At 45.0% G+C, this 13,394-nt stretch overlaps 2 protein-coding genes across 2 annotated transcripts in view; both read left to right on the top strand.

Moving 5' to 3' along the window:
• The window catches only part of LOC138947951 (uncharacterized), a 99,354-nt gene that overhangs the window by 39,574 nt on the left and 46,386 nt on the right, over nt 1-13,394 (top strand). The window lies entirely within an intron of this gene.
• LOC138948310 (uncharacterized) overlaps nt 1-13,394 on the top strand; it is a 49,898-nt gene that overhangs the window by 27,107 nt on the left and 9,397 nt on the right. The window contains exons 6-7 of the mRNA XM_070319821.1: nt 430-612; nt 7,244-7,553. Coding sequence (XP_070175922.1) covers nt 430-612; nt 7,244-7,553 — 493 coding nt within the window. The remainder of the gene's footprint in view (nt 1-429; nt 613-7,243; nt 7,554-13,394) is intronic.

Raw genomic sequence — 13,394 nt, 5'->3', positions numbered from 1 at the left:
TTTAATTACAATTTTCAGATTTTTAATGACCAAAGTCATTAATTAATTTATAAGCCTCCATGCTGAAATGCAATACCGAAGTCTGGCCTTCGTCAAAGATTGCTTGGCCAAAATTTCAATCAATTTTATTGAAAAATGAAGGTGTGACAGTGCCGCCTCAACTTTTACAAAAAGCCGGATATGACGTCATAAAAGACATTTATCGAAAAAAAAGAAAAAAACGTCTGGGGATTTCACACCCAGGAACTCTCATGTCAAATTTCATAAAGATCGGTCCAGTAGTTTAGTCTGAATCGCTCTACACACACACACACACACACACACACACACCACGACCCTCGTCTCGATTCCCCCTCTATGTTAAAACATTTAGTCAAAACTTGACTAAATGTAAAAAGACATGAAGTTGACACTGCATTCGTCTTGCAGCAAAAACAAGCGGGTGAAGTGGACGTGTCACAGCAGATTCCAACAGCAGCAGTGTCAGAGTCGCAGCCCGCCAAGCGCAACGTCCCTCTGGTGGACAAGATGATGATGCTTCTGATAGAGGAGGTTGGGAAAGCTGGAAGGGAAATCTCCATGGCCTCGCGCTATGATCTCCTCTGTTTCAAGGTCACATTGCTTTTCTCTTTATTTGTTTTTAAACTTGTATTTTTTTGTAGCCGAAATAAGGTCTCGGCGACGACTGTTGTTGTTAATCTGTTACCTTGATGCCGACAGCTCTGTCTGTCTGTCTGTCATTCTGTTTCTCTCTCTCCCCCCCCCCCCCCCTCTCTCTCTCTCTGTCTCTCTCTCCCCCCCCCCCCCCCCCCCCTCTCTCTTTCTCTCTCCCTCTTTCTCGCTCTCTCTCAGTATGGTTTAAAACTGTTAAGCGTGACTTATGGTTCCCCCCTGCGGGTTAGGGGGAAGAATTTACCCGATGCTCCCCAGCATGTCGTAAGAGGCGACTAAGGGAATCTGTTTCTCCTTTTACCCTTGTTAAAGGTACTGAACTTGTCAAATCCAGGTGCACGGAGCCCCTGGGGCTTTTAGTCATACCTCAGGCAGCTATCCGTTAGAAGAACTACCAAGTTTCATTGACTTGCACCCAAAGAGTCAAGAACTGCGATTTTTTTACGAATTAATTTCGTACTCGGACCCGGCTGGTCTTGACCTATTTTTGGATCTAAATTTAGATCAGGTAGATCACCACATCATGCACAAAAAGACACGTCACTAGCAAACTATGTCAGACATCATCATGAGTTTGTGTAAAACAAAATGGAGGCCGGAATCACTCAGTTGAATCAAACTCCGACCAAACGCCACGTAATAACTAGGATAATTTATGCACTCGCGTGAACAAGAAACTGTCGAGCTTCACAGATGTCGTCGTTGGGTAGTTTTGGGTTTGTTTTACTACCATAGGAGGATTTTTGAACTGTAAATGCACTCAGCTGCAACAAAAACGCAAAACAAAGGCTGTGAGCTGCACTGTGCCTTTAAGTGTTTCTTGTATAGAATATAGTCACAGACCTGTGCACATCTACGCTTTCTCCGTAATTTCTCCGATTTTTATATGCAGAATACGGTGCTATGGATTATTAATTAAAATTCCGAAATTGCTATGTTTTACTAAAAAAATTAAAAAAATTAAAAAAATTTCTTCTGTTTTAAGATGTTTTGACCAATTAGTTGGCCGTTGCGCTGAAAAGACGTTTTCCGATTTACCGGAAGCGCGCGTGTTCTCAGCATTGAGTCTTTGTTCTTAGACTTAGTTCGTCCAGCGTCTGCGTGGCAACTTGTGATTGAAGTGAAACATGGAAAAGAAAAAAAAGAGTGCGAGATTCAGATAGTGAAGAAGAGACACCAGCTCTGTCACCGCCCCTGGAGCAATTTTTTGATTAGTGCTTTTGTGAACAAGAAACAATTGACAAGTGGCTCTATCACATCTCCCCCCTTTCCCCTATCCCATCTCCCCCCTTTCCCCGTCGCGATATAACCTTGAATGGTTGAAAACGACGTTAAACGCCAAATAAAGAAAGAAAAGAAAGAAAGAAAGCTCTGTCACCAAAGAAGAAGAAAACGACACAACAGTGCTGGAAGTCCAGTTATTCTCAAGACAACCTGGAGTAATTCCCATTCTACTGCGTCATAGTGTTTCAGTTTGTGTGCTTTGTGAGCATAATTATGTCTTGAACTGTCGTTACAGCTTACTAATGAAACATTTTAACAAGAGGCGAAGCCTTCAAGGCTCACGTAAGAAATCGACAAACAGTAACACAAACTCAATCACTCCGTCACACATACACACACACACACACACACACACACACACACACACACACACACACACACACACACACACACACACACACACACAGTAAGCATAGGTGAAACTGTGCAAGAAAGCGAGACCCTGGATCTGCCAAGTAGTCTCGGCCCGCTCACAATAACAATGACCGAGACTTTCAGTAATTCCTTTGCGTGACGTCTAACCCTCTTACGTCATAATGTGACGTCTTCAAATAGTTTCTATCACACACGTCGAACACTTTTGACCGAGACTGACGTAATCCATAGACTCGGAAATGTTAAAGTTTCTATCACAGACATACACACGCACGCACGCACGCACGCACATACGCACATACGCACATACGCACGCACGCACAGACAGACAAAGTTACGATCGCATAGGCTACACTTACGTGAGCCAAAAACTACTGAAATTTGGTTTGTTTACTACTGATGATCGTTTTGAGTGTGCACAGGTCTGTAGTCAATTTTTGTAAAGATTTTAGTCAAGCAGTACGTAAGAAATGTTAAGTCCTTTGTACTGGAAACTTGCATTCTCCCAGTAAGGTAATATGTGACCCTCCACCACGAAATGAGTCGCATGTCACCTCGCGCGGTTCTGCGCTAGGCTTAATATAAGTCCGGGGAGTGTCTGGTAACAGTGTGAGGGTCACCTTAGTCACAGGCTTATAACTCAAACAGTTTTCGCTCTTTTCTAAAACGATTTTCACCACTGGATAGAGCATAAAAAACTCTTTAGGAAAATGTAAAAATATGAAAATCATGCAAAGGTGACATGCGACTCATTCCGTGGTGGAGGGTCACATATGTGACAGTCCATCACAAAATCAGTCTTGACACTTTCGCGACGGGAGGTGAATAAATCAGTAGCAGCGCTGACACGCCCATGGACGGGATGTGCATTTTTCAGTAACAGTCATACAAGGTACACGACTCGTGATTGCTTCCCGGTTTTTGAAGCTTGCAATAAATTGAGTTGTTTCCCTTGATACACGTGGTTTCCTCTTCCGCACAGATCAAATTAGTGCAGATTTGCGTGGTTTTTTCGAACAAAAAAATGAATCGAAGGCGAGCCTTGTCACGGGAGGAGATTCTCCGAATGTTGGATCTTGAGGATCCTGTAGATCATGATTCCGACGTGTCGTGTTCGCCTCAAGAAAGCGATAATAGCAGTGATAGTAAGGAAGAAACAGTCCTGTTGTTGCTAGTATGAGTCGGCAAAGTACACGTGGCAGGGGTGGTACTGTGATATCTCGGAATCGTGTATGTGCAAGGGGGCATGGCAGCACTGATAACAATGGATGGCTGGAGCCTCCTAATCCTTTTGGAAATGTTCACAGGTGTACAGTTGGTACTTTGTTGTGAAAATGTGACTTATATTCAATATGGATTACCTAGACATCATTTGGTGAGTGTCACAGTTTTGTTTCATTTGAGTCAGGATGCTGTGAGTGAATGCGTGATTTGCTTGTTTTTTTCTTTGTACTGTCTCCTTATTTCTGTGTACAATGTTAACAATATTTCAGCTAATTCACAGGTTTTACACCTTGTTTGGTTATAACATTATTTATAATACTTTCTGTTAAAAAATAACTTTTAAAAAAGCAGTGGAAAAGAAAACACACACAAAAAAACGTTAAAAAACACAAATTATCCCCCTTTCACCCCCCTTTGCTAAAACAAATCGCGTGACAAACTTATAAATAGCACGACTGAACTGGGCATCCATGTTTTAATTAGTACACAAAATTTGGTGGTGATTGGACTTAATTCAAGCTTACTAGACAGATTTCTTTACAGTTACTGTTTTTTGGGAAGTTTCTTGGTGGCAAGCTTGGGCAGGCAGGACGTTAACGCCGTGGCAATGCTAGTCACAATAGTGCAGTGATGTTCCGAGGCGTCGGTCATCGGTCATAGACCGATTTAGGTTGTAAAATGACCGATTGCAAACACCTCTGTCCCGTCAAATGTCCGATCCGATCGTGAAGTCAGCGGTCATTGTCCGATAGTATTACGTCTAGAGCGGTCACTGCAAGAAGAATCTGTACAAACTGAAGTATCAAACCCCGTTAAAACGAGTTCGAATCGGGGCCTACTTGAACTTCAATTTTCACTCTCGGTCGAACAATAACACAAGGGACGCAACTCTCGACCGAACAATATTACAAGAGCCACAACTCTCGCTACTTTTGACAGCGACACTTTACTTCCGCCGCCACATTTCTGCAAAGATGCCGCCGAAGAAAAAGGTTTGCGTGGGAAAAGGGCAGACACTTTTGAGTGGCTTTGTTAAAAAAAAGGACGACACGGACAGTCAAGTTGCAGGGCCTTCGGCCCCGTCGGAGACTGAAGCCTCAGAAGGTGAGCCAATAGATCTACAACCTCAGAAAGAGACGCAGGAAGAGACGCAAGAAACGAAAGTAGGGGCGACCAGAAAGTTTGTGCAGAGCTGGTTTTCACGTGTGACATTCTGAAGTGTGTGAAAGATCACTTGTCACTTGTGACATTAATTCTGAAGCATAGTGTGTGTGTGTGTGTGTGTGTGTGTGTGTCTCAGTGTGTGTGTGTGAAAGATCACTTATGACATTCTGAAGCATGTGTCTGTGTGTGTGAAAGTAACCCTACTGAACACTGTTGCATTTAAAATATTAAAATAAATTTGGAACTGTTCAGTTTTTATTTGCCTTTATTCATATATTCTCAGTCATCTAAAAAGGTTAGCTTGATCTGAATGTCCTATTGTTTTTTTGTAGTCAGGACATGATGTCCTATTAGTTTTTTGATTCAGGACATTTTGTCCTGTTGCCCTCCAGTCCTAGGAACATCACTGATAGTGTTAAGTCGGAATTTGGATGATTTGAGTTAGTTATTATTTTGATATTGTGAGTCTTTCCTGGATGTTTAACAAAAAAAATTAAAGCTCTAGGTCAATAAATAACGATATTACGGCCATTTTTTTTAAAGAAGTTGACCGGCGGCCATTTTGAGAAATCGGGCTTTAAAGTTTTGGAAGGCACCAGCTTTACATTTTCCTTAGCGACGGGGGTTGAAAATTAACCTAACCCTTCCAAATTTTGCACAAGTGTACTTTGATCTTTCATGCATCCTTTAAATCCAAAACGAAGGGTTAAAAGAACAATTATCACCATTTTTGAAGGCTTTGTTTACATCATACACGTGGAGGAAAACGGTGAAATAAATGTCATACACATCAGCAAACATTTTCACTGTCATTATCAGGATTAAAGAGGTTACATGCATCACACGCACGTTTTTGTCCATTTAACAAACACTTGAACAAAATCAACCTACTCGTATCAGTCACTTTGTTGGCATCGAATAGGAATAATGTACAGATCAGAATGTAGATCCCAAACACAGGAACTCCTCCACTGTGACAGTCTGTTCACCACAAAAGCTCTTGCACAGCAATGTTGACACCACCTCCAACCTCACCTTTATCCATGTCTTGCACTGAGAGCTGTAGAGCTACTATCTCCTCCGGATCAAACTGGGTGATACATCCACGACGAGTGTCACCGGGTGCAGCGTCATGAACTTTAATCTGTTTGCAGCCAGTTCCATTGGCTTTGCAGCAACAAAGGCGAGCTCTCTTGAACACATCACAGCCTTGTTGCAATTAAGGAACTGCAGCATGCACCTCCATAATATCTCCTCCACCACTTGCCTCAACTACATGTGTTCGTGCAGTTGATGCAGTGCTATTAGATTAGAAACACACTGACGAGGGGACGGTCTGACTTCTCTTCGTCCGCATATTCAGCATCAGCGTTACATATCTCGGCGTCAGACGCATCAGAATCGGCAGTCACTGAATCCAGCAACGTCTTGTGCAAAGAAATCCGACAACAAATCTCGGAGTTCGTGGTTATTTTCACGTGAATCGCAGTTGAGAAGCGCTGTCAATCGGTGTACCGACGTCAGCCATGCTTTCGTATAGCGATAGGAAATGATGCAGTGTTACTTTCCCTGGGCTGATTTTGACCAATGAGGAGGCCGTTGCTAGCCTTTTTTGAAGGCAGACAAAGCTGATTGGTTAAATCTTAAAGTTTGTTTACGTCACGATTTCCTTATTTGGAGGAAGTGGGTGGGTATTTTTAACCAAAGAAATACACGGCGGGAAAGCTGATGCAATGAGCTTTCCGACAGTACCTAACATAGTGGGGTTCTCTAAGGGATACATTAAGCAAACTATCGGTCAAAGTGAGGCATTTTGATGTCATGCTTGACTTTTTTGATGAATGTATTGCATTAAATTACATATCTTACCCAACTGGCAACTTACATATGGCAATTAACCCTGGTTCAGTGCTGGTAACGCTGTACGCGTCCCCTTGGTAACAAGGAAGACGCCTCTAAAAAAGAGTGACCTGAGACCCGTAAGGGTGTCTTGGCCAGCCCGGAAACGAGGCTGCCTTCCGTATGCGCGCGCATACGTCTCCATATGCAATTCATTCCAAAGCTCAGCGCCAGTTTGACTGGTCGTGTTTGATGTACGCTCCGGCTGGTTCAGCCGTTTTGACTTAGTCTGTTTGACTTTGTTTGTCCTCTTGGTATTTTCTTCATCTGGACTTCAGATACAGCCAGTCGCATTGACTTGTAATCACAAACTGACGACTAAAATGTGAAAACAAGGAAAGTGGATCACACGGGTTCACGATGGCTCAGGGGTTAGATAAACCACGAAATCTGGTGTGTGGTTTACGCGAGCTAAATAGCAATGCAAACGAACTGTTCCATGTAATGCTATTAAATGCTATTGCAAGTGTGTTCCATAAGCTTAGAACTTGTTTTCTCAGTAGAAGATTGAAATCGTTTTGTAAACCATTTGAGACATACTGGGGCTTTAACTGTAGATTTTTTTTCTACCCCCTGCGCGCGCCATGCACTTTGATGAAACGCTATCTTTCGCATATATCTACAGGTGGGGATTCGTGTCACAGCCCTCTACAAGGTCGTCGACCTGAAATACAATCGTCAGTACAACACCAGCCCTTACGAAGGTGACCCTGACATTAACCTCATCTGCGAGATCTACTACGACGATGTCCTCATAGGTCAGGGTGAGGGTCGGCCGCGCAAGGAAGCGCAGATTGCCGCGTACAACTCCATTCAGAGCCGTTTGATGAAGGAACCCGTTTCTCAGATCGCTCAAGGGCCCAAGATTCCCCTGCAACCTGAGGCTCTTCCCAATTTCTTTGAGATCATCCACAAAGGGGCGAAACCACAGTCGGGTAAGAGAAAATCTGAAACTGAACCTTGTTACAAGAGGGATTGAGTGAGAGAAAGTGTGTGTGTGTGTTGATACAGGATGATAATGAAGACATCCCCAAGGTAATGGCAGGGTACCGTTATGTCACGACCTCAGGATTAAGTGCATGATAATAAGTATCCCATAGAATACCAATTTCGTACTTAAAATCATCTTGCTGATCTTGCACAGTCAATGACCAGTGTTATTGTGAGTAGCAACCATGGACCTTCAAGTATGATTATCCTGGGTCTTGCAAAAATGGATCCGCCTTATCTTGCTAACCAGTCAAATTAAGTTATTGCATTATCATTAAATTACATATTCTTACCCAACTCACATAGATAGCAATAACTTTGTTTGGTTGCTAAGACATTGAAGCACTCTTACATGGTAACATGGGGAAATAACTCTAAAACAAAAACTACATGCCAGATAAGGCATGGTCCGTTGTAGTTATCTCCCCTACCGGTGTCCCGCGCATGCGCCGGATGTATACCGGTGACACTCATTCCTTTTCCTTCAACGCACGGCGCTGGACATGTTTGAAGTGCTCTGGCTTTTCTTTAGCCATTGGCCTTTCCTTGTGTGAAGGCCATCGAATCTTGGTAACGTTTATTCATCCTTCTTCCTTTCTTAAGGAATTGGTGAGATCTTTTATTTTTCTTATATCAAGAATTTTTCTAAGCGAATTTGTGAGTTTTGCCGCTTGTCTTTTTTAACTGTTGTGAGTACATTTGTGAATTCAAAATGGCTGACAAAGCGAAAGATAAGAATAAATCTCGGAGTTCTGCCAAGCAGGTCAGCTCTCCAGGTTCGCAATCAGGCAAAGCGGTTAAAGCTAAAGCTAAGATGGCTACGGCCTCTACTTCTCGTAGTTCTCAGAGTTCGAAAAATTCTCTTAGTGAGAATTCGTCTGTCGTGAGCGTTCTCAACCGGGAGACTCAGGAGTCTTTTTTAGTCTCTATTGATGGCAAGTCTACCTCAACTGACTTATCAGTTTCGGAGAAAGTTCAGGCTTCTCAAGCCAAGCAAAGTTTGAGCAAGGCTGATTTACTGGCCATTTTGTCTTCTTTTAAGACTGAGGTGCAAGACATGTTAGCGACGGAGCGGCAGATAGCTTTGTCTGCTTCACTGCCCCTCCCGTCGGGAGTTGGAAACGCAAAGTCTCTCGCGTGGGTTCGTTCTCTCGTGCGGGTTAGCTGATTTTACAGCTTCTCAAGAGAAACCTTCGAACTTTAAGTTCTTGGAGTCTCCCTCGGTGGCATTCGAGATTGCGAAAGTTTTCTAGTTGAATTCTCCTCTTCCGCCTCTGCTGGCAGCGCATGGTGATGCCCCAGCTGCGGCGTTGCCGTGGCTTGCGTCACCTGGGCAAGTAGCGCATCACTCGCTGAGCGCTAACCATAGGCTTTGGTTGACCAACAAGCCTAGGGACTTGATCACGTCCTTGGCGCTGCCTACGGGATCACTTCCTGTTACACCGAACTTGACGAACATTCGTCAGGATGGGTATAACAAAGAGAGGCCTTCTGTCTGCAAAGACAAGGATCTCATGGCTGTGGAGGAATGCAGCCGCACTTCTTTAGAGTTATCGTCTTTGACGGAGACTCTGATTCGCTCCCTCTCTCGTGCGGTTACGTCCTCACTGGATCCCTTTGCTTTCCGTCAGGACGCAGATCCAAAGATGTTTCTGTGTTGTTTGCTACTTTGGCCAAGGTCTCATCCGAGCAAATGGCTCTGTCGGCGAGACTTTATTCTCAGGCCATTTTTTGGTGACGAGAAGCTTTTTTGACAGGTTCTGGCCTCCAAGATAAGAATCTGCTTGACTTTCTTTGAGTCTCTCCTTTTCTCGAAGGATCTCTTCTTGGGCAGGATTCACTGGACGCACTGCAGAAGCAAGCACAGCAAGCCAAAGACTTGCAATTTGTGAAGCTCTCAGAAATGGCATTTTCAAAACAACAAACCAAACGCAGCGGACCTCCCGCTCCTTCATTCTCAGCGCCAGCTAACACTGGCCGGGGTTCAAAGTCTGGTTCATTTTCTCAGGGAAAGAATAGGTCTCGACCCTACCCCAAGACCGGGCCCTCCTTTGAAAAGAGGGGCTCAGGTCGAAAACCTAACCCTCAATGATGCCCCCCTGCAGCCATCACTGTTTTGGTGGCGGGAGGCCTTTTTCCGGGCCTTACCAGCATGGTTGAGGAAAACAAACAACCACTGGATTGCGGGGGTGCTCCGATCGGGGTTCCGGCTCCTTTGGAGCACGCACAGAGCCCCTTTGGCCAGAACCCCTCCTGCTTTTTGGTTTCCGGCCAAAGCAGAAGCCAGAGAGGCAATTCAGACCGAGGTCAACTTTCTGCTTCAGAAGGAAGCTGTGGAAGAGGTTCAAGATCATGCCTCCCCAGGCTTTTACGGACGTCCGTTTATCGTTCCAAAAGCCTCGGGAGGATGGCGTCCGGTTCTCGATCTTTCACAGTTAAACAAGTTTCTGAGGAAGGTCAGGTTTACGATGGAGACACCCACTTCAGTGAGGGAGGCCCTGAGGCCTTCCGATTGGGTCACATCAATAGATTTAACCGACGCATCAAACAGACCGGAAATGGCTACGGTTCGTTTGGGGCAACAGGATCTTTCAATTCAGAGCCCTACCCTTCGGCCTCTCTTTGGCTCCTTGGATTTTTACCGTAGTAGTGCGCCAGTTTTGCGCATTGATCAGGGGTCAAGGTATCCGTCTCAGGACATACCTGGACGATTGGCTGATTAAATCACATATTCTTACTCCAACTCACATTCCCCCGAAATCGGCGTATGCTGCCTAAATGGCAGGGTAAAAACGGTCATACACGTACAAATCCACTCGTGCTAAAAACGTGAGTGAACGTGGGAGTCTAAGCCCATGAACAAAGAAAGAAAGAAAGACTCCAACTCACATAAATAGCATACCTGTCAAGTACTTTTGGCCTCTGACCATAGTAAATGGCATAAGAAACCATAGTTGGGGATCAAAAACCATAGTTAATGCGTGGATCAGGATGTGGTTAAACGCACAAATTCAACTTCTCACGCATACACACTAAACCAATCAGATTGTTTTTCGCAAACTAAAAGTAAAACACATAAATTCCTTTCTACACAAACTGCTCTTTATTTACCACTACATGTAATACATTTACACTGCACTCTTGTTCGTTCATTTTTTTTGTCACTTGTCACTTGTGTTCTTTGTTGTATTCATCTGTGCAAATCTTTGCTTTGTCAATCATGCTGCCAGTCACCTTAAAATCATGGCAGCATGCATCAGAGTTAATTTTGACCTGTAAGAAGGCAGTCAGTGTGTCAGCTCCCAGACTGTGATCCAGCACTTGAAGGTGTTGCAGGGTTTCACTGCCAAATGGAAATTTATTCAACATTTTCCTCACACAGGCCACGTAGAACTGGCGCACATCATGCCAGAACTTCTGTTGTGTGGCTGGTGCAAGCTCCTCCTCAGAAATGAATGAACGCCAGTCCATGCCAGCAACAACAAAAAAAAACAAAAAAAAAGAATTTTTTTTTTTTTTTTTTTTTAAATGCTGAAAATGCGTATGGTTTGAGGTATACGACGTAGGACCCAAAAAACACCGAAAAACCGTAAGAATTACGCAGAATGCGTAGGACTTGACAGGTATGAAATAGCATTAACCTCCGTTTAATGCTTAGACATTCAAGTACTGACCCAGGTAACAGGGGGAGGTAACTCCCAAAACAAAACAAAACCTTGAATTCAAGGCCCTGGTAGTTACCTCCCCCTCACCGGCAGCCCGCACATGCGCTGTACATATCGCCGGTATACTCATTCCCGACCAACACGCTTGTGTTCAGACGTGTTTGTACTTCTTCTAGGCTTTTCAGCCTTTGGCCTCCTGTGAGGAAGGCCATTGACACTAGGTACATCTTGCTAAGCTGTTGGTGAGATCTTTCTTGTTTACAACTTTTGTTTATTGTAACTGTTCACTGGTGAAAATGTCTCTCTCCGCTTTCACAGAGTTCGTTTTGTTTTCACAATGGCGGACGAGAGCAGTTGCTCACTCAGACAAGTTTTGGCCTTTCTCCGCCGAGCAGTTCATACTGTTGTTTAAGCTTAAGTCTAGTGACTTATCTGCAACAGATTATTCTTGTTTATAGCTTGTGCCGCCATTTGCATTTTGGTAAATTGTGTTGTAAACTTGGTGTCTCCGTCTTCACGGAGTTGTAGTTTTTCAACATGGCGGACAAGAGCTGTAGCGCTGCCAGGCAGGTGACATTCGTTTTCCTGCTGAGCAGTTCGTCTTTCTTTTTATGCTTAAGCCGAAGTGAATTTTCTACAGAGATCTTCTTTTACCTAGGCTAAGGAATCACACTCTAATTAAGGATTTTCTTGCTTTTTAACTGGTCGGGAAGTTTTTCGACCAGGTTAGCATAGAATCATTACGGGTCGTTTCGACCCTTTATTGTGTTATCGCCTACTATTGTCTCCTGTTCAGAAGGTCAAAGAAGTCTTGGCGTCTCTTTCCTTGGTTTCGAGCGTCAAGAACAGATGCAGGAAGGAGATGTTGACCTTTGAAGATGTCGAGGTTTCGGCCGTCAGCTACCGTGACCTCTGCTGATGTGACTTTCCCTCAACCGTCGGGTTCTGCCGACGAGGTACGTGTTTTGAAAAGTTCGCTGCTTACCGCACCGTCAAAAAATTAAGTTTGCCTCGACGGTTACCCTACCCGTCTCGTTGAGCCTGTCAGTACGACCGGCTCTTCGTGTATGGGATCGTCTGCCTTGGCATCCGCTCACGCGGGTGCATCGGCAAGGGAGTTTCCGGCCACGTCTGGTTCACCTACGGGTGTTCCGGTTAATAGTGGCACTTTTCGTTCGTTGCCATCGACTTACGGCGACAGCCCGGTGGGGTTTCCGGTTGTTGGTGGCAACGGCAATCCGTTCCTCACTTCCGCTTCCGTTTGTTCGGTTGCGGATGGTGGGGGACTGAACGTGTCAGCTTCCGGGCAGAACACTTCTGTGTTTCCGGTTGTTTTCACATCGGGATTGCCGGCTACCTCCGGTTCCGCCTCTCCGGTTCCGGGGTATGGTAGCAACCTTTCCTTACCGGTTCCTCATAGTGCGGCTGCACGAGGTTCCGGTACTGGGGGATCATCATTTCCGGCATGTTTCAATGATGGTTCCAGGAATGATCAGTCTACGTCGGACAACTTTGTTGTTGACGGTACGGACTTCGACGAAGATCGGGACGACTCTTCAGAGGTCGAGTCTACCTTTCGAGTCAAGGAGAGACTTCCTCGGCCATTGGTTTTGGCCGCTGAAGTTACTTCTAGTTATTTGCAGGAGGGGTGACAGCTGCTTCTCATCTTGCAGCTCCACCACCTTCTGCATTTGGCACATTGTCGGCTACCTCCGGTTCCGCTTCGTCGGTTTCGGATTGCGGTAGCGTTCATTCTTTACCGGTTCCGCACAGTGTGGCTGCACGGGGTTCCGGTACTGGGGGACAATCATTTCCGGCTTCGGCCAATGATGGTTCCGGGAACGATGACTCTTTGCCAGTAGACTTCCGTTGTCAACCATTTGGGTTTCAGGTCGTTGGTGGCAGCGGTATCCTGTCTCTCACTTCCGATTTCACTTCGGCTGTTCCGACGAGTGAAGGATCGTACGCATTAGCATCAGCTCGCACCACCACGTTGTTGCGGGTGCTTCTGCACTGGGGTTTCCGGCTACTTCTGGTTCGTCTTCCGACGTTCCAGATGATCGTAGCACTTTTTTCTTTCCTGTCCGCAACTTCCGACGTCAACCCTTTAGGGTTCTAGGT

The sequence above is a fragment of the Littorina saxatilis genome, linkage group LG15 (assembly GCF_037325665.1).
Source record: "Littorina saxatilis isolate snail1 linkage group LG15, US_GU_Lsax_2.0, whole genome shotgun sequence".
Taxonomy (NCBI): domain Eukaryota; kingdom Metazoa; phylum Mollusca; class Gastropoda; order Littorinimorpha; family Littorinidae; genus Littorina; species Littorina saxatilis.
Note: the sequence above shows the minus strand (reverse complement) of the source record. Positions and strands in the feature narration are given on the sequence as shown.